Here is a 21508-nt window from a genome sequence, read left to right on the forward strand (position 1 = left end):
TAGACTGTAATTAATTTACTTCCTTTCGACTGTCCTGGGTCTGTGCTGCTGTGCGGGCTTTTCTTTAGCTGTGGAGAGGAGAGCTACTCTCTAGCTGCGGTGCGCAGGCTTCTCACTGCGGTGACGTCTCTCGTTGCAGAGCACGGGTTCTAGGGCATGCAGGCTGCAGCACTGCAGCACATGAGCTCAGTAGCTGTGATACGTTGGCTTAGTTGCTCCACAGCATGTGCAATCTCCCCAGACCACCCATGTCTTCTGCACTGGCAGGCGGATTCTTTACCACTGAGCCAACAGGGAAGCTCCCCAATTAATTGTAAATGCCTTCCTTATCATATACTGTTTTTACATGTTTCTAGTCTATTTTTGGATTTCTGTTTCATTGATCTATAATGTATTGCAAAGGCAGTGTTCATGCGTTATAATTTTCTTGCCAAATTCTTTTGGTTATTTTCACTTGAATGTTCATCCAGGCAAACTTTCAAAAAAGTTCATCAAAGGAAAAAAAACAGTGCAATTTTGATTAGTTATATATTAATTTGGAAAGAATGCCATCTATAGTTATGTCAGTGAAGACAAACCAGTATTTTCTGAACTTCTAAATATCTGAAAAAGCCATTCTATTGTTTTCAACATAAATAATAAGCTGAGCATGAAACCCCTCAGTTCCAGCCTTCTAGAGATAGTCTGTTTCTGTTTTTTTAATTTAGTGACACTGCCTCAGGCAAATCTGTTTCTCATTCTTTGTAGAGTAACCTATTTCTTTATCTTAACGAATACAATTTTTTCAGTTCAGTTCAGTTGCTCCGTTGTGTCCGACTTTGCGACCCCATGAACCGCAGCATTCCAGGCCTCCCTGTCCATCACCAACTCCCGGAGTCTACTCAAACTCACGTCCATCGAGTCGGTGATGCCATTCAATCATCTCATCCTCTGTTGTCCCCTTTTCCTCCTGCCTTCAATCTTTCCCAGCATCAGGTCTTTTCAAATGAGTCAGCTCTTCGCATGAGGTGGCCAAAGTATTGGAGTCTCAGCTTTAGCATCAGTCCTTCCAATGAACACCCAGGACTGATCACCTTTAGGATGGACTGGTTGGATCTCCTTGCAGTCCAAGGGACTCCCAAGAGTCTTCTCCAACACCACACTTCAAAAGCATCAATTCTTCAGCACACAGCTTTATTTACAGTCCAACTCTCACATCCATACATGACTACTGGAAAAACCACAGCCTTGACTAGACAGACCTTTGTTGGCAAAGTAATGTCTCTGCTTTTGAATATGCTATCTAGGTTGGTCATAACTTTCCTCCAAGAAGTAAGCGTCTTTTAATTTCATGGCTGCAATCACCACCTGCAGTGATTTGGGAGCCCCCCAAAATAAAGTCATCCACTGTTTCCCCATCTATTTCCCATGAAGTGATGGGACCGGATGCCATGATCTTAGTTTTCTGAATGTTGAGCTTTCAGCCAACTTTTTCACTCTCCTCTTTCACTTTCATCAAGAGGCTTTTTAGTTCCTCTTTACTTTCTGCCATAAGGGTGGTGTCATCTGCATATCTGAAGTTATTGATATTTCTCCCAACAATCTGGATTCCAGCCTGTGCTTCTTCCAGCCCAGCGTTTCTCATGATGTACTCTACATATAAGTTAGATAAGTAGGGTGACAATATACAGCCTTGACGTACTCCTTTTCCTATTTGGAACCAGTCTGTTGTTCCATGTCCAGTTCTAATGGTTGCTTCCTGATCTGCACATAGGTTTCTCAAGAGGCAGGTCAGGTGGTCTGGTATTCCCATCTCTTTCAGAATTTTCCAGTTTATTGTGATCCACACAGTCAAAGGCTTTGGCATAGTCAATAAAGCAGAAATAGATGTTTTTCTGGAACTCTCTTGCTTTTTCGATGATCCAGCGGATGTTGGCAATTTGATCTCTGGTTCCTCTGCCTTTTCTAAAACCAGCTTGAACATCTGGAAGTTCACGGTTCACGTATTGCTGAAGCCTGGCTTGGAGAATTTTGAGCATTACTTTACTAGCGTGTGAGATGAGTGTAATTGTGCAGTAGTTTGAACATTCTTTGGCATTGCCTTTCTTTGGGATTGGAATGAAAACTGAACTTTTCCAGAACTGTGGCCATTGCTGAGTTTTCCAAATTTGCTGACATATTGAGTGCAGCACTTTCACAGCATCATCTTTAGGATCTGAAATAGCTCAACTGGAATTCCATCACCTCCACTAGCTTTGTTCGTAGTGATGCTTTCTAAGGCCCACAGTTTCTTACAATTTTGTAAATCAAACAAATATTCTGAATTATCTAAGTTTTCCCCCAGTGATTCTGAAATGACTCTTAATTTCTTATATATTTATTATGTATTTATTTATAATACATTTGACTATTCTATTGACTCAACTCTCCTGATTTCATTCTTGGGTACACTTATTATTTTTAGGCTGAACATTACTCCCTGTTGCCAAACACTTTTCTGTTTGGCAAAAAAAACCCCACTATTTTTTGTTTTTTTTTTTATTCCTTCAATTTTCATGTTTCTTTTTCCCTTTACATTCTCAAGTTATTCACTACATCATTGATTCAAAATGTCTGCACTGAATTGAACCATGTGTGTCTTGATATATAATCCTATTTGTTTTGTTTTTTCTTGCATTTTCTTGTTTGCATACATGGAATTTTTATTTTTCCCTTCATGTCAGCCTTTTCATATCATCTTCTTATGGCTAACTGTTTCTAGTTCATACAAGTCTTCTTAAATTTTTCTAAGGATATTAAGTTGATATCCTCTAAGACTTCCTTTTATTTTCCCTCAGAAAATAATTTCAAAAGTTACTTTCTTTCTGAATCTTCAGGGTAATGATTTCTTTTTTTTATGAGCTGAAAATTTTGGGGCTCCAAAAAAAAAAAGTTTAGTCATTCTCAGATTCATCCTTGTATGCAGAGGGATCTACCCAAGTGACAGTATGGGATGCCTAGAGTGTTTTCTAGAGTGTTTTCTGCTTCTTCCTTGATCCACTGGGGTGACAAATCTGTCATATGGGGAGGAGATGCTCGGCATCACTAGTTATTAGGGGACGCGAGTAAAATCACAATGAGATACCACTTTACATCCACCAGGATGGATAGAGCTTAAAAAAAGGACAATAATTAGTGTTGGTGAGGTAGAGGCATTGGAACCTCACACATTGCTGGAACATCTAACTTTATAATTGCTTTGGAAAACAGGCAGTTCCTTAAACAGTGAGTTTGCATATGACTAAACAATTCTACGTCTAGGTATTTATTTATAAATTAATTGATTATTTACTTTTGGCTGTGCTAGGCCTTTGTTGCAGTGCTCGGGTTTTCTCTAGTTGTGGTGAGCAGGGGCTACCCTTCGTGGTGGGGCTTGGGCTCCTCACTGTGGTTGTGGGGCACAGGTTTAGGCTCGAGGGCGTCAGCAGTTGCAGTTTGAGGGGTCCGGAGCACAGGCTCGGTAGCTGTGGTGCGTGGGCTTAGTTGCGCCGAGGGGTGTGTAATCTTCCCAGACCAGGGATGGAACCCGTGTCCCCTGCACTGGCAGGCGGATTCTTACCCACTGGACCACCAGGGCAGTCCCTCCACTCCTAGGTATTTATCCAACAGAACTGAACATATGTTTACATAAAAACCTGCACAGAAGCATTATTCGTGAGAGTTAAACAGTGGATATAAACCAGATGTCTTCCAACTGATGAACAGATAAGAAATATGGTACCTCATACAATGGAATATTATCCAGACACAAAAAGGAGTCAAGTACTGATACACACTACAATGTGGATAGATCTCGAAAACATGATAAGTAAGAGAAATCTGTCACAGAAGAATGCATTCTGTATGATTCCATTTGTATGAAATGTCCAGGATAAGAAACTCTACGGAGACAGATTAATAGTAGTTAATAGATTAGTGAACTGGGGGTTGGGGGGTGTGGGGAGTGATGGCTAGTGGATATGCGGTTCCTTTCTGGGATGATGGAATGTTCTGGAATTAGACAGTGGTAATGGTTGCACAACCTTGTGAATATATTAAAAACCACTGACTTGTAAACTTTGGGAGGGAGAATTTTATGGTATGTGAATTACATCCCAATAAAAAAATTTTTTTTTTTAATTTAAGAAAGAAAAAGCAACTTTAGATGTCTCAAAGATCTTTTAAATCCACCTTATTTTGATGTTTACTACCTTTAAGGTAAAAACAATTTTCCATCCAAGGTGGCTTATATACTGTAAAACATTGTTTCCTTTATGTTAATAGATGTTACCTGGCAGCCATCCTGATTAATCCACTTGTGCTGTACTTCATCTCTGGCGGAGTCACTGAGGCCAGCGTGATAAGCCAGGGCAGCAAGGCCATCGTTCTGTAATGTTTCAGCCATTGTGTCACATTCTCTCCTGGAGAGGCAGTAAATTATCCCTGAGTCATCTGCCAAGAAACCAAAACAGTCTTGTGAAATGAGGGCATGTAACATAAACAGCGACCTAACTTACATGATGTTCTTAGAATTGTCTGAGCTGTAAACAGACCTTCAGTTTTCTGACAGCAGCGGAGAATCACATAGGTAGAATAAATCAAGCAAGGAATAACATGTGCTGGAAATGACAAGATTTGACTTGCAATCCTGTTCCTCCAAATGGACCTGGAGGCACCCTGGCTCTGTTTCTCACTGGCTATACAATAGGAAGGCGCTCCTACACAGACTTTGTAGAAAGCATCTGGTAATATGTATCAAGAGCCTTAGAAATTCTCCTTCCTTTTGACTCAGTTTCCTTCTGGGAAACAAATCGAAGAAATAAAGTGACCCAAGGACTTATTTAAGAAGTTCTGTTTATAATTTTTGGCCACATTGTGGAGCATGCAGGATCTTAGTTCCCCAAACAGGGAATGAACCCTGGCCCCCTGCAGGTGGAAGTGCAGAGTCTTAACCACTGGACCACCAGGGAAGGCCCTATAGTTTTTAAGATTAAAAAAAAATTTTAAGGGCCAACATAGGACATAATTAAGAAAGAAAATTACAAGCAATCATTCAGCGTTTTCTAAGTTTTTAAAAAGACAGGAGAAAATGTTTAAGATTTAAAAGAGGTAAGTGGTAGGAAACACTGTATATACAGTAGGCTAGTGGAAAGAAAAATACACACAGAAATTACTGGGAGGAAATGAGCCAAAATGGTAACAGTAACTTAACTTGTCCTATGGTAAGGTCTGTCTTTTGAGTCTTTCTTCCCTTCCTTTCTGAATTCTCTTCACTGTATTATATTTACTGCCGTTTGTATGTACGTTATTTTTAAAAATCGGAAAATAAAAGGCAGTAAAGAAAAAGACATCTCTCTGTGGAAGAGCCAAAGGTACAGATACATACAAAGGCTATTTATATTAGCTCCCTGGGTGGCGGGGGGGTGGCGGTAGGGGTATGGAAAAGGAAATTACTGACTTTTTCCTTGACCTATCTCTGTACTGTCTGATTTACTGAAACAAATTCGTATACTAATTTAAAAAAATAAAATAGAGATGTTTAACAACAACAACAAAAAGTGCTCCATGGAAAAGTACCTACGAGGTTACATGGAAAACTACCACGAATTTTGGTCTCATTTTAGTTAACAGGACTCAAAGGCAGACACACTGGGGAGAAGCACTAGAACAGAGTTGCATAATTCACACACTGATGGCAGCCAGAAGAAAGCCTGAAACCACGAATGATACAGGTGTGTAGGAGGGGTATTTAACAGGCTTTTTATCAGGGGTTATTGCTAGCAAACCAAATGAGGTTTTCTAATTTTCAGAACTGAAAGAGTTGCAATATTCTGCACTATAAACAGCAAGTTAGTGCTACCATGACGAGAAAAGAAATGCTTAATGCACGATTTTATATATTCAACTGTGGTACTAAAAAGACACATCACTTCTAGACATAATTCATCATAAGGCTGTACTCACGTGGGTGATGCTTTCTGATCCATTCTAAGCAATCAAATGCCACTTTTTTAGGTTTTTTGGGTAACACGTAGTATTTTAGATTGTGTCTGTTGAAGCTCATGCTAAACCTAAAAGAAGTCAGAAACATCAAATTTCACTATTATGAGAAAACATAGGTTTAGCCACCTTCAAAAACTGAACGCTGACTGGGCTTCCCTGGTGGCTCAGTGGTAAAGAATGTACCTGCAAATGCAGGAGACATGGGTCTGATCCCTGGTCCAGAAGATCTCACATGCTTTGGAGCAACCAAGCCTGCGCACCACAGCTATTGAGCCTACGCTCCAGAGTCTGGAAGCTGCAACTGCTGAAGCTCAGGCGCCCTAGGGCCAGCCCATGCTCCACAACGAGAAGCCATTGCAATGAAAAGCCCATATACCACAACTAGAGAGTTGCCCCCACTCCCTGAAACTAGAGAAAAGTTCTCGCAGCAACAAAGACCCAGCACAGCCAAAATAAGTAAATGAACAAAATTATAAAACAAAAAAATTAAGCACTGGTTTTCTACAGTGCAAACCTAATCATCAAGTTGTCTTAAAGTGAATGTAACTACTGGCAACTTACATAATGAAACACAGCTGGAAGCTAGGTTGAAGATTAAGAATGGTGATAAGGAGGGTATGTCTACGGGACTCAATGACAATCAGCAGGATGGCAAAAGAAAAAAATATGCAGAAAAGACAGGAGCCCAGGTTCCAAAAACAAGGTAGATTAAAAGCAGAGATGTTAAAATATTATTTAAAAGATGAAGAAATTCATAGAGAAACCATACATAACTTTAGGCTACCAACATCCCCAAATTCTAACTGTGCACAGAAGAGTGGGGGCTTTCCAGGTGGTGGTAGTGGCAAAGAACCTGCCAGCCAATGAAGGGGATGCCAAGGGACGTGGATTCGACCCCTGGGTCAGGAAGATCTCCTGGAGGAGGGTGTGGCAACCCACTTCAGTATTCCTGCCTGGAGAATCCCATGGACAGAAGAGCCTGGTAGGCTACAGTCCATGGGGTGGCAAAGAGTCGGACACAGCTGAAGCGACTAGGCACGCATGCACACCAAGAGAGGAGAGCTGGCTGCAAAGCCCCAGGACGTGAAGTCTGCAGACCCTGATCACTGCCCTTTGCTCTGTGCTCAGAGGGCCATGACTGACTCTGAGACGGATGTGCTCTTCGTCCTCCGGCCTTTCGCTCTTGGTCCCCCACGTCCCCTATCTCCTTTGTGAGCTCTACCTCTCCATTATCTCCTTGCTTGCGCTCTGGTCTCTTCTGTGAACTCTTCCCTTTTATCTCTGTGTCGGTACCTGGACCTTCCAATCCTGCAAACAACAAAAGCTTCCCTTGACCCTCCGTACGCTCCACTGCAGCTGGCGTCCCACTTTGTTCTCTCCCTCCAAAGGCAGGTTTCCCAGAATTCTCTTGTGCCCCAAACCAGCTGGCTTTTGGCATTACCATTCTACCAAAATTGCTTTATCAGAGCTTTTAGAAACTGGAGAAGGATGATGGAATTGTTTATCTCCCCTTGGCCCTGGGGAGACCCTGAATCTGTGCCAGGTTTCAACATGGCCCCATGGAGAGAGAACATGAACTAAGCAGTTAGGGTTAGAGAATGAAGACATCTCAGTGCCTGGGTGGATGAAAGGGAACGAAGATCGTGAACTGCAATAACCTGTGGTAAGGAGGTGGTCTATACACAGGGGGTAGGGATCAGAGGAAGGAAAGACGGGGACTAAAACCACTGCCTTTCTGTCTTTGTATTTAAGTTCAAGCTAGATGGGTCCAGGTTTGGTTGCCATTGATGTCAAGATAAACCCTTAATTTTAGGGCTAAAGGATGCTTCACATGTGAGGCAGCCATGTTCCTGAGGGGACCGCTATGCAGATAAGATGGCCACACAGCAGGCGACGGAAATCAACTGCATCTGGTACCTGCCCTGGTCTTCTGTCAGACCTCATTCTCTTACCTTTTCTTGTCACTGTCTGCTGTTTGCTAGCCTTAACAAACCCTCTATCAGCTCTCACACCTGTGGGGGTTCTCCCCACTTACAGGAGAATCAGCTCCCAAAACGCTTGGCTCTTTTCTTCTTCCCCTGTATTATCCTCTTCAGGGACTGCACTCTCACCGCTTTAAACAGCATCCAAATATCAAGCCTGCGAGTTCCAACTTCACTCCCATCTTAGACCTCTTTTCAGAGTTCTAAACCACTGCTCAACTTCTTCCAAATCAGTGGTCTAAATCTGGGGTATGTATACCCCTAGGGGTTGACAAAGACTTTCTAAAGGTACATGAGCAAAGATAATCTTACAGGAATCAATTTCCAGATCCTGTTTTCACATGTATGAATTTTTCCTTAGAAGATGGATCTGAGGGACTTCCCTGGTGGTCCAGTGGTTAAGAATTTGCCTTCCAATGCAGGGGACATGGGTTCAATCCCTGGTGGGAGAACTAAGATCCCACATGCTGTGGGGCAACTAAGCCCTTGAGCTGCAAGTACTGAGCCCTAGCACACCACAACAAAAGATCCTGCATGATACAACTAAGACCTGACACAGCCAAATATATAAAAGAATATTAAAGACAAAGAAGAAAAGATGGATCTGAGAATGCTGGTAGTCAGGACTTTCTGCTCATCGTTGTTTAGTTGCTAAGTTGTGTCCGACTCTTTTTGCGAATCCATGGACTGGAGCCCACCAGGCTCCTCTGTCCATGGGATTCTCCAGGCAAGAATACTGGAGTGGGTTACCATTTCCTTGTCCAGGGGATCTTCCCGACCCAGGAACAGAACCCAAATCTCCTGCAAGGCAGGCAGAGTCTTTACCGCTGAGCGACTAGGAAAGCCCTTTCTGCTCAGATACTCCTGCCCCATTTTTTCCCCTTTACAATTGTCTCTCACTTTTGAAAAACAAACTTTACTTTTCAGCCATTCTCAACTTTACCATGCGCACTGGCCCAGATGTAAAAACCTCCCAGCAAAACGGCTGAAATACAGTATGGGTGTAGGAGCAACTTTCACTCATCTAAGTACCAGAGGCCCCGGGTAGGGCTTCCTGTCTCTCAGTGCTTTACACATTTCTGTTAAGAGTAAAGAACAACATCAGGAAAAAAGTATTCTGGCCTCCATTGGGATGATCTGATTTCAGACACACTGACAGGAAAGTGGCGGGAAAGACGCTGCCGCTCACTTTATGAAACCGGCTTCTTTCGCTCCTACTGTCAGGAAACGCATCGTGCACAGCGTCTTGTGAGACGACCGCTCAACAATACTGTGGATCCATCCCTCTTAAGACCTCACGTGTATGTACGAAACACCCAGAGATCTCTCAGTGCTTGCAACGGCAGAAGAATGTGCGGCAGACTGCGGCAAGACGGTAGATGAGAGACTTGATGCACCCATAGACTGTTCTGAGTGTTCTCAATTAATTATTTATAATCACTGCCACAGCAAAGGAAACTGCAGTCTTGATAAAATTTAGGCATAAAAAGAACTGCCCAGGAATACAAATGATGTAGATAATTTAAAAACTTGATATGATTAGGGCTTAAGCTGGGAATGCTACATGAGTCTCCCTACCGATAGGAATGCTGAAATGATTACACCTAAGAATGGCCTTACTGATTTCCCCTACATTTTACACATTACATTTAATTTCAGAACGGTGTTTTATGCATTAAACAAAAAAGTTTGAGGTCAAAAAAGGGGAGACAAATGCACATACTGGTGGAATCGGAATCCACTATCTCACTTATGGGAATGAAAAATGGTGCAGCCACTTTGGTGAAAGCTCTCAAAAGGTTAAAAATAGTTACAATATGACCCAACAATTCCACTCCTGGGGATATAGCCAAGAGAAATGAAAACACAGGTACACACAAAAACATGTATGGGAAGGTTACTATGCCTATGTTCAAATCCATGTTGCTCAAGGGTCCACTGTATTCACACAATTTGTTATAATGAAAAAGTTAAATCTCTTAAAGAGTTCATTACATATAACAAATCTTACTTGGCTTGTTGGAAATGGGATGTTTGGAATTAACGGATATTCTAATTAGAGTTCACATCAACTAATAACTGGATAAATAAATGTGAAATGCCTATTCAACAAAGATTATTATGCCATAAAAAGGAATGAAGGAATTTCAGGTGGTTTACTGACTAAAGCTCTGTGCTCCCAACGCAGGGGGCCTGGGTTTGATCCCTGGTTGGGGAACTAGATCCTGTATACTGCAACTAAGAGCTGGCGCAGTTAATAATTTTTTTTTAAAGGAATGAAATTCTGATATATGTTACAACACAGATGAACCATGAAAGCATGTTGAGTGGAAGCAGCAGGGCAGAAACAGGAAGGGGAGAATGGGTGGTGACACTAGGTTTCTTTTGGGGTGATAAAAATGCTCTAAACTTAGATTTGGGGGAGGGGCACACAACCTGTGAAAGTACAAACAAACCAGTCAATTCTAACCCGTGAATGGGTGAATTCTGTGGTGTGTCAAATGTGTCTCAATATATTTTTTTTTAAAAGCTTTGGATCCCAAAATATCTTCACCGAGGGAATACCGGTGTAGACACTGAAATGGTAAATACTATTAGGTCCAGGGTGTCAAGCTCTAGCCATCCTAAGTGATGTTAGGAAATGGGGTCAGTTTGTGCTCGGCTCTCGCTGCTTTTGGAACTGAGGCACTGTCATGGGCATATGTACTAAGTAGTTTATCTGACTTGAAAAACAAAGTCAGAATTTTTTTTTTTTAATGTAAGAAAATAAGTCTAGTTTGGCCAACTGTTTTTGCAATGAAAACTGGCTTTGCCAATTAGGTTTCATGGTAGTCATGTCTCATTTTTTGAAAGAGCTAATTGGCAGCCATAAAGTTCTGACAAAACTATTATTTAAAAGCATATCACAGAATAAAAACATATGTCAAAAGTATACTAGAAAAGATGTACTGAAGCTAATAGTATTTTGATTTCCCCAACTCCTGGATAAAGGAATCATTCGAATGAAAAGGGTAACAACAATATCTAAGAGCCATTAGAAAAGTTGGGTAAAGCATATTTTTAAAGGTTCATTTCCCAGAAAAAGTAAAGTGAATAAATAATGATCTGACTTATTTTGCCAGTCAGATGGTTCCAAATTCTTCCCTTTTCACAAAATTTGGAGGACTTAATTGAGATGTCAGCTGAGAGATCATTACAAATAATTTTCGATGACAGATCATTATATAATTCTGGCATATATATCAGGAGGAATTCAAATAACTGAGCATTAATGCTAGAATAAAATGCTTCCCATTCCTATCTAAATGCTTACATGAGCAACATTCTCAATGCTATAAAATATACCTCTAAAAGTAAGAAATATGAACTGACTTGATTGATCCACAGATAAATGTACTGAGGAAAAAGTCCTAGCTCATTAAGTTACACATTCTCCATCAAAATTTATCCATAAGAATTATTTTCAAAAATGTATTTAAGCTGTTCTGATCAGTCACATACTACTAATGTTATATATATAATTCATTTGTTCAGTTAGGAAGAAAATTTTACTATAGGAAATTTAAAAAACCAATTAATTTATATATATGTTTTTCTTTCAAGTAAATATGACAGAGTAAGCAATAAGACTTCATGCATAAAAATACATTACCTTAGGGTAAAATTTTATGGGGAAATTGAAAGAGAAACAGTATTCTTTGTTACATTAACTGCATAAATGTCTATCTCTTATTTTTCTTTCTCGGTTCATATTATAAGGCCCCGAAGAAAAGGGATAAAGCCAATCAATTTTATTTCCATCCTCATATTTCCCAAAGACGAAGAATGTTATCACAGACTGGCAGTAGGAGAAAAGAGCAGGGACCATGGCTTCAACCCTAGGGGCACCTGTCTTCACCAGGGCCATGACACCACAGCAGTGGGGAAATTTAATCCAAACAAGGGGTCTATGGACAGAAAAGAAGATCCAAAAATAAAAAAGTAACAAAGTGTTGGTTAAAATCTTTTACTTCCAACTCAGGGATTTAAATTCTCCCAAATATAGAAGCACCAAATATATTAAAGGAGTCGACAGACCAGCCCAAATTTTCATATTTTACCCACATTTACCAAAATTCTTCCATATGTTTCATTTATTCATTCTTACCAAGTGCCAAGTATACAGAGGGCACCACATGCTAGACTCAGGGAATGTACAATCCATGACTTTTCCAAGATCTCCCCCACACATCCTTGGGAGAACATATTAGAGGTGTCTGCCTCTGGGCCTGTATGTGCAATGCTTACTCAAAAAACACAGATTCGAGACTTCCAAAAAGCTATTCAAAAGGTGAACTGAATTTGCATCACTTCTCTTAATTATGGATATTTGGCAATTAATATTACTGATTTAAAAGAATAGTAGATTGTATCTGATATCTATTGCTGGAAAAATGCTAAAAAACACTTTTTTTTAAAAAGGATTTTATAAACCAGTGGAAGACTTGCAGAAACAAATTTCCAGCATGTGAGTTCTTCACTAGAACCTAAACTTATAAGACATCTTAAATATAAAATGTTGTAATATAAATCAGTTATGGAAGAAATGATCTTTTTCTCTCCCAAATTTTATAAACACTCCTCTGCAAGTGAAATTAAAATATTGCATTCCAGTTTTTGTGATTACCTGCACAAAATTCTGAAGACTCTAAAATTCTTGGGCTTATGAATGCCAGTTTAATCTGCAAAAGGTCTCTGAAGCTATCTTAATCTCAAACCCCTTCACACTAGGGCTTCCCTCGTGGCTCAGACAGTGAAGAATCTGCCTGCTATGCAGGAGACCTAGGTTCAATCCTTGGGTTGGGAAGATCCCCTGGAGAAGGGAATGCTACCCACTCCAGTATTCTTACCTGGAGAATTTCAAGGACAGAGGTGCCTGGCCAGCTACAGTCCATGGAATCACAAGGAGTTGGACATGACTGAGTGACTAATACCACCTTCACATCTGTCCCCACATATGGCACTTAAAGAGTTCTTCTCATAATCCACCAAAATGCTGCTGTTGTCTTTACTGATCATATTATTTATAGAGCCAGGTTATTTTCTTTATTTCCAAGTGAGCCAAGCTTTAAAAATTCACCCTAATACATTAGCAGCCATTATTCCCTCAGATATTCCTCAATCTCAAAGCACCCACTAATAAATCAGAAGGAAAAAATATTTTAACCTTGGTAGACAACAGCTGTTTAAATAAATGTTTGCTGAGTAAATGGAACCTGTCAGAGAATGTACTTGTCTTTACAAAGTCATACAGAGGTACAAAACAACTCAGTGCAACCTATACTGGGGATATTTTCTTATACAAGTTTTCGTCATCGAATGCTGCTGCTACTGCTGCTAAGTCGCTTCAGTCGTGTCCGACTCTGTGTGACCCCATAGAGGGCAGCCCACCAGGCTCCCCCGTCCCTGGGATTCTCTAGGCAAGAACACTGGAGTAGGTTGCCATTTCCTTCTCCAATGCATGAAAGTGAAAAGTGAAAGTGAAGTCGCTCAGTTGTGTCTGACTCTTAGCGACCCCATGGACTGCAGCCCACCAGGCTCCTCCATCCATGGGATTTTCCAGGAAAGAGTACTGGAGTGGGGTGCCATTGCCACGGTCAAATGGTGGCAAGCAGAAGCACTTTGCTGTTGAGATGAAAACAAAGTAAAAAAAAAAAGCCACTACATATACTTTCTGGACCGTTTTCGATATCCTGAATATAGTTGGGACTTCAGAGGAAAATGACAAAGCAGCATTGTCTGTCCCGTTCATTATATACACTCTACGACAGCAGTCCCCACCCAACATTTCTGGCACCAGGGACTGGTTTCCTGGAAGATGATTTTTCCACAGGAGCTGGGGGGCACGGATGGTTTCAGGATTCAAGTGCATTACATTTACTATGCTGCCGCTGGTCTGAAGGGTGGAGCCCAGAAGGTAAAGGGAGCGATGGGGAGTGGCTGTAAATACAGATGAAGCTTTGCTCACTTGCCCACGGTTCACCTCTTGCTGTGCAGCCTGTTAGTCCCTAACAGGCCACAGTCCAGTAGCAGCAGTCTGTGGTCCCGGGTTGGGGTCCCCTGTTCTAGAATACACAGGAGCCAAAACTGGATAAATAAAAGCTAATTTATTTACTGAGACGATCCTAAGGTTTAACAGGTATGGCATGCGCTTTATCCCTACTTCCAAAACTGGTACTGGGATAAGAGTTTTAATTTCAGTGATTGAATAAAAGCCCCAGGGTCTTGGTTCCCAAATTCTGCTGCACATTGGAATCACCTGGGAATTTAAAAAAAATTTAAAAATACAACAACAATACATATTGGCCCCAGCTCCTCAAATCCTGATGTAATTGGCACTGGAGATGGAAATACACCCTGAAGATGGAAACGGCTGCCCACTTTGCCTGGGGAGTCCCACAGACAGAGGAGCTTGGCAGGCTACAATCCATAAGGTCGAAAAGCGTTGGAGACGACCGACATGACTTAGCAGGCACACACCCCGGGCACTGGGGTGATCCTACTGTGCAGCAATCGGGGAACCATGGCCCCAGGTTTTAAAATGAATAACTTTTGACAACTTACACCTGAGGCCTGAGAATCTTCAGCTGAGTGAGTATGTCCTTCTGCACCCGGGGGTTGGCCGTGGCAGTGAGAGCCATCACTGGAACAGAAGGGAACTTCTGGCGAAGAATATTCATTCTTTTGTAATCTGGACGAAAATCATGTCCCCACTAGTTGGGAAAAAAACAAACAAACCAGTACTGCTTTTCAGACTACTTGGATCTTCTTTATATAAAGCATACATTTAATACACATATTAAGAACCACATTCTTCTTCAGTGAAATAGAATAATTCAATCAATATTTTTTCTCTCAGCACTCAAGATCTAGATACTGTTGGAGGTATGTATTTACTGGTATGTCAAGACGTAGAGAACGGTACTTACCTGACTCACACAGTGCGCTTCATCAATGACAAAACGTGCCAAGAGCCCCCTCTCGTACAGATTCTCCAGAGTAGAGATCAGCCTGTTACTCGCACAGACCTAGATGGGAAGTATGTTAGTCAGACATTTAAAACCATTTAAACACATCACCGTAAGGATCTGGTTGTCTTTAAGTTCCACTGTGACTTAAGTTCCACATAAAATTGGTTCTGATTTCAATCTACGAACTGAATTAGAAAAAGTAATAGAAAATAGCAGATGAGACACTCTAGAATGCTCACCCACATTTAGCAAACAGTTATGTATTAGGTCAGTGCTTCTGAAACAGTTTTCCTGCCTCAGTGTATCTGGGAGCCACCACATGTTTATCCTGGTGACAGGGTTACAGACATGTGTTGCACGTGTGCATGCTGTTTGGGGGAATACTATGCAAACATATGTACAATATATACACACACATGTGCATGCTCAGTCGAGTCCAACTCTGCGACCCCATGGACTGTAGACCACCAGGCTCCTCTGTCCATGGGATCTTCCAGGCAAGAATACTGGAGTGGGTTGCCATTTCCTCATTCAGGAGATCTTTGGGACCCAGGGATTGAACCTGCGTCTCATGTCTTCTGCACTGGCAGCTGGATTCTTTATCACTGTGCTACCCGGGAGGCCTGGTAGCACATGGCATATACATGCGCTTGTACACACAAGCCTGTATGTATGTATATTTCATAGCTCAGTCCATAACTGGGTCTAGAAACAATGACATCCCAGGAGCAGTGACCATATCTGGCACCCATGTCTTGACAGACATGTTGGAAGGACACAGGAGCCAGAGTGATGGAGCTTTTCCACCGGCCAAACCTAGAACAATTACAACATCGAAACACACAACGGTGACTGATTATAACCCACTCACTAACTTAAGAATTCATGATTTCATATCGATATAAGTAAATATGTGGGTAAAATGGAAAGCTTGTCCTCACAGGAGAAAACCAATTAAATTAGAAGACTCATCACTTGGCACCCACTACAATAACAACTGGTGGGGACAATAAAGCTCAAGTCAAAGTCTCATCAGACACAGGGTATTTACACAGTTTCAGAATATTCCACAATAAGAGAGCTACAATTGCAAAAAAATTACATTTATTCTTGTAATGAAAAATTAACAACAAAAAATGTAATTTTACAGTGGAGAAATCTGGCAGACAGCATATTAACCAAATGATCAAAGTTAACAATACCAATAACAGAATGAATTGACATCAAATGCCTCCTGATAGGCTGCACTGAGAACATATCACCACTTCTGTGATATTCCCCCCCAAATGAACAATGCAAATCTAATCAAGAGGAAATATAAAATCAAATTGTGTGACAGTCCACAAAACAACTGGTTTTCACTCAACCAAGATCTTTTCAAGATCATGAAAGACAGAAATTGTTTAAAGAGACATGAAGCAAATGGATAATCTAGGAAGTTCTTTTGCTATAAAGGATATTATTGGGATAACTAGTGAAATTAGAATAAAGTTTCATAAAGTAGCAGTATTGTAGCAATTAATATTTTCCAATTTTGTTAATTGTACTGAGAAGTCCTTGTTTTTAGGACATGCAATGAAGTATTTACGGTTGAAAGGATATCATGTCTGCAACTTACTCTGAAATATTTAAGGGAAAAACAGAGAAAGAATGATAGAGCAGTTACAATGAAATGTTACCATGTGGGTTTCTCAATGAAAGTTATAGAGGACTTCTTACACTAAACGCATCAGAAATTACGTCAAAAATTTAAAAACGTATGTATTTTAGTGGGCTTTAATGAGATAACAGAAAAAAATATACTGGTCCCTGCTCCCAGTTCCTGGAATAGGGTTCCTGAAACCCTTGTAAATTCTTAAGTGGTTAGAGCACTGGGGCCCCCCTGGTGGCTCAGCAGTAAAGAATCCGACTACAGTTCAGGAGACAGGGGTTCGATTCCGGTCAGGAAGATGCCCTGGAGGAGGGGACGGCAGCCCACTCCAGCACTCTTGCCTGGGAAATGCTATGGACAGAGGAGCCTGGCAGGCTACAGTCCATGGGGTCACAAGGAGTTGCACACGACTTAGCAACTAAGCAACAAGAGCACTGGGAGCCCCTTTGGTCCTATTGAGGCAACTCTGGTTGGGCTCCTGGGTGGGAACTGGTCACTAGAAAGACTACGCCAGGACTAAAAGCCTGGGAGTCCTACTCCCATCCTCCAGAGAAGGGAGTCAGTGTAGAAATGGAGTCTATAATTGATCATACCTATGTGAGGAAGCCTCCATAAAATTCCAAAAGTACAGGGTTCAGAGAAGTTCTAGGTTGGCAGACACATCCACATGCTTGGGGGCTGACACACCCCAACTCCACAGGGACAGAAGCTCCTGTGCTTAGGACCTGCCTCACATACCTCTTCATCTAGCTGTTTATCTGAAGGCCCTGAGTTCTCTAAGCTGCTCTTGCAAGTCACTGAATTCAAGCAGGAGGAGGTCACAGGAACCTCAGATTTGCAGCTAAGGCAGACGGAAGTTGTGGGTAACCTGTGGCTTGGCGCCTGGAGCAGAGTGGTGATCTCGAGGGACTGAGCCCTTAACCTGTGGGGTCTGACACTGTCTCTGGGTAGGTAGTGTCAGAATTGAGGTAAACTGTAGGACCCCTAGCTGGTGTCCCAGAGGACCACTTGATGGAAGCAAAGACCTCTGTACCTTTGATGACTAGTGTGTAATATCCTATGTGAGAAGTAAAGCAGAGAAACATGGGAGGGAAAGACTTGGTGTTTCCTTACTTGGTAAGGAGAACGGGTTGTTTTTCTAAAATAGTTGTAATATCATATTTTAAAATAATGATAGAAATACAAACCTTCTCTGGAGTAACATACAGAAGTTTTATAATTGGGTCTTTTTTTGATAACTGGAGGTAAATACTTGTAGCTTCTGAGTCCGTCTTATCACCTGTCAGATATGTAGCTGGGATCTAAGCATAAAAGTAGTAAACAATTTAAATTTTACACATTAATCTGACTCAAGCTTACATTTATCTTTAGGTTTATAAATATTTTGTAAGTCACATATCAAACCTGTCAAAGGAGAAGAGAATCTCAACATAATAATCAGTACTTATTTGTTTAAAACCCTTGTTAACCGTAAGTCATATAGTCTTCCCACTGTTTATTTCCTTTTCTTTTCCCCTGTTTCTTTACTTTCTTAGCTCTTCAGATTTGTAAGGAAGACAAATGTGAATTCATCATCTAAGAGATTCCAGTTCTAATGTATGGCCATATTATTTTTTCATGTAAATGCGTCTTTCGGGTTTTAATGCACAACGACACTGAAAGAACCACAACCTCATGAACAGCTGAACAATGGCTACCATCTCTGTACTGAGACATCTTTGGGAAGAAAAATCAAAGCAGTGGTCTTGTTGAGGGGTGATGGTTCATAACCCCGAGAAGAGTTCTGTTTGATCACAGTATGTAGGATTTAATAGACTGCATTCATAAACTTTTCTTCACCTCAGCCAGGAGGAAAAAGGACATACGTGTGTGGGCATGCACGTGTGTGCATTTTAAGATATTAAGGGAGTGAGAACTAAGCCGATCTGACAGTAGTATAAAAAGAAATTCTTCCATATTAGAAAAAACAAATTTACATCAGCAATACAGGTTAAAGGTTCATACTAAAATGTGTTCTTCCAGAGTAAAACCAGATTGAACTCTAGAAAGCCATCTGTACCAGAATTTCCAAAGACTTGTACTTAAATGTAACAACCTAATATAACTGCTGTGCTTTAGTCTTATAGTTCATGAACTATTTAATAAAAAAGGTTACCCAGAGTACTAAAATATAACTGTTTTTAAGTTATGCTATTCTTAGTGTTTTTATTATAATTGGTAGTGTTTTAACTTACATCCAAGGAAGTCAACTTTTGGACTTGATCTACTATAAGTGATCTCAAGGGAGAAATGACAATAGTGACCCCAGGAGAAACACAAGCAGGGAGCTGGTAACACAGGCTTTTACCACCTCCTAAAGGAAATGACCAAAAAAAAAAAAAAAAAAAAAAAATCCGTCAAGTTCTGTGTTGCGAGCATGAAAGCAAAATGTACAATGCAAATGACATATAAAATTTAAAGTAATTAACTAATAAGATACCAAGTGATATTCTCCACGGTGCCAAAATACGCCATATTTGAATGAGCCAAAGTATGTGGGCAACTTAAATGCATAAAAATTATCTTTAGGACAATCTTATATAGGTATACATGATAGCAAAAGCAAGAATCAGGGCAAGAAACTTAAATGCATCAGAAATACTTTAAAAGTCTACTTGAGAAGGATACCCTGAAAAATGCCCCCTTGAAACCCTAGAGGGTCTTGGAAAGCCTTGAATGAAACTGCTGGATGAGGAGGGTGAGAATTCCACCACTAAACTGCCAATGCCTCAGATTGCTGGGCAAGGAGAATGCCAGGGCCCTCCCTCTCCAGCTTTAGTTTTGCAGTGCCAAACTGGAGTCAAAACAGAAGACACACACTGAACGGCAAGTTAATAAAGTATGGAAAGCTGCTGACTAAACAAACCAACACTATCTAAAATGTAAGATCAGTTTGAGAAAATTCAGTGCCCAGTCAACACTATTTAATGACGATGGCGACAACTGATTGCTGGAGGTCACAACAAAGGCAAGTAAGAGGCAGAGGGAAGACTAGACGTAAGTAATGAAACCCCAACGTCCCACACTGCGACTTGCTTTCTTTTCTTTAATTGAAGCATAGGTGATTTACAATGTTCCCCTGCTTCTTATCCTAATGGCTGATTTAATATTCTTACTTGGATGACTGTAAATCACTCAATAGCTGTTATACACTTTAACAACACAATGAAAAGTCTTGAATCTCTTCAAAACTGAAAACAAGAAAGAACTATGTTCCAGGCTTTTCACTTAATCCTCATGACACTCTGTGAAGTGGGTGCTTTGGTATTATTCCCACTGCATAAACGAGGAGCCTGGGTTTGGGGGAGCCTTGCTCACGGCCACGCTGTTAATAAGTGGCAGAGCTGTGTTTTGAGCCCAGGGCATCACTCCAGAGCCAATGATTTCAACCACCAGGCCACACGAGGTTGTGCCAAATAAACTACCAGAAGTGGTTGTGGTCTCTGACAGTAATTTTTTTGTTCCTGTTCCAGGCTAATTTAGACTAGAAAAAAAGAAAAATTCCCAAAGGAAAATCCTCGATCAGTTCCACACAATGAGCTTTGAGATGAGGATCTTAAAGGGCAATAAATGTTATCATGTCAACAACCAGAACAGAGGATATGAAGTAATATACTTTCCCAACTGTGGCATGGGAGGGTTAGAGGCCCCTAAATGATAGAAATTTGGTGTAGGTGTTCTTTTTATTTCTATTAAAGGGCTTTCATTTAACATCTGCCAATGGATTCCTGCCAATTCATATCTAAAAATACATACCAGTGGGCATTAAAATAAAACAGTCTTCACCAAGCAGTGCAGCATTGATCGCCTCTAGCTGATTAGTTCTAAAATTATGCAGGCCAAATTTCTTATGAAAAATCTTCATCATTTCTTTTGTATGAGCAAAATTAAGACTCTGGAAACGCTCATGTTTCGGATTTCTGGATGCTAAATTCTGCTCCATCTTGTCTAAGAAAATAATCAATGTTAAGAGAAATCAGGGCATTATTGTAACCAGTAAGCTTTAGCATTTTAACCCGTTGCCCTGCACAATCGCTGGTGTACGATTTGCTACAGCACACCCTTCTTTACCTGTTGATCAGGGTTTCCTTGCTGCCCAGTGTCAAGGCCACCAGAGACTTCCTAAGGGACAAGTTCAAATCTTTCCTTGATTGTTTTTTTTACAGCACCTACCCCTCCTATATATTCTCTCTTCCTTCTCTTTTGAACTTCAAGACAATCATGGGGGTACTTCCCTGGTGTTCCAGTGGCTAAGACCCTGTGCTCCCAATGCAGGGGCTCGGGGTTCTATACCTGGTCAGGGAACTGGATCCCACATGCCTCAACTAAGAGTTTGCATGTGGTACTAATACCCGGAACAGTCTTATACATACATACATATTTTTTTAAAAAAAGAAGACAGTCCTGGGTTTTCTACTCACTTTAACTTCCTTTTCCTGGCTCCATTTCCTCCACCTGTCCCTGAAATTTGGGAGTCTCTGACACTTGGGACTGGGCTCAGTAGATTCTTTTTGGAATTTTTCTAGTCCTTTGACCTTAAACATCGCTGATGTGCACAGAATGCCCAGATCTCTTTCTCAAGACTAGACTGACGCCCTCCTAAGTCCCAGGGCTGCAAGCACCTCCAACTGTCTGCAAGATACTTCCGCCTGAATGACTTCCCAACACTTGAAGCTCAGCAAGCCTTAAAATAGCCCTCCTCAGCTCTGCTCCAAATCTGCCTCTGCCTCCTGACTTGTCTTTCTGTTCACGGTGTCACAGCTTTCTCAGCCACCGGGTCTGAAAGCTCAGAGTTATCCTAGCTCCCTATGAATCTCCCTCCATCA

At 41.0% G+C, this 21508-nt stretch overlaps 1 protein-coding gene across 1 annotated transcript in view; it reads right to left on the minus strand.

The window, feature by feature from the left end:
• BLM (Bloom syndrome RecQ like helicase) overlaps positions 1-21508 on the minus strand; it is an 89940-nt gene that overhangs the window by 28750 nt on the left and 39682 nt on the right. The window contains exons 8-14 of the mRNA XM_005694992.3: positions 20439-20630; positions 18878-18996; positions 17831-17944; positions 14951-15049; positions 14586-14734; positions 5962-6068; positions 4289-4449 (exon numbers count right to left, since the gene is read on the minus strand). Coding sequence (XP_005695049.2) covers positions 4289-4449; positions 5962-6068; positions 14586-14734; positions 14951-15049; positions 17831-17944; positions 18878-18996; positions 20439-20630 — 941 coding nt within the window. The remainder of the gene's footprint in view (positions 1-4288; positions 4450-5961; positions 6069-14585; positions 14735-14950; positions 15050-17830; positions 17945-18877; positions 18997-20438; positions 20631-21508) is intronic.

This window comes from Capra hircus, chromosome 21, assembly GCF_001704415.2.
Source record: "Capra hircus breed San Clemente chromosome 21, ASM170441v1, whole genome shotgun sequence".
Taxonomy (NCBI): Eukaryota; Metazoa; Chordata; class Mammalia; order Artiodactyla; family Bovidae; genus Capra; species Capra hircus.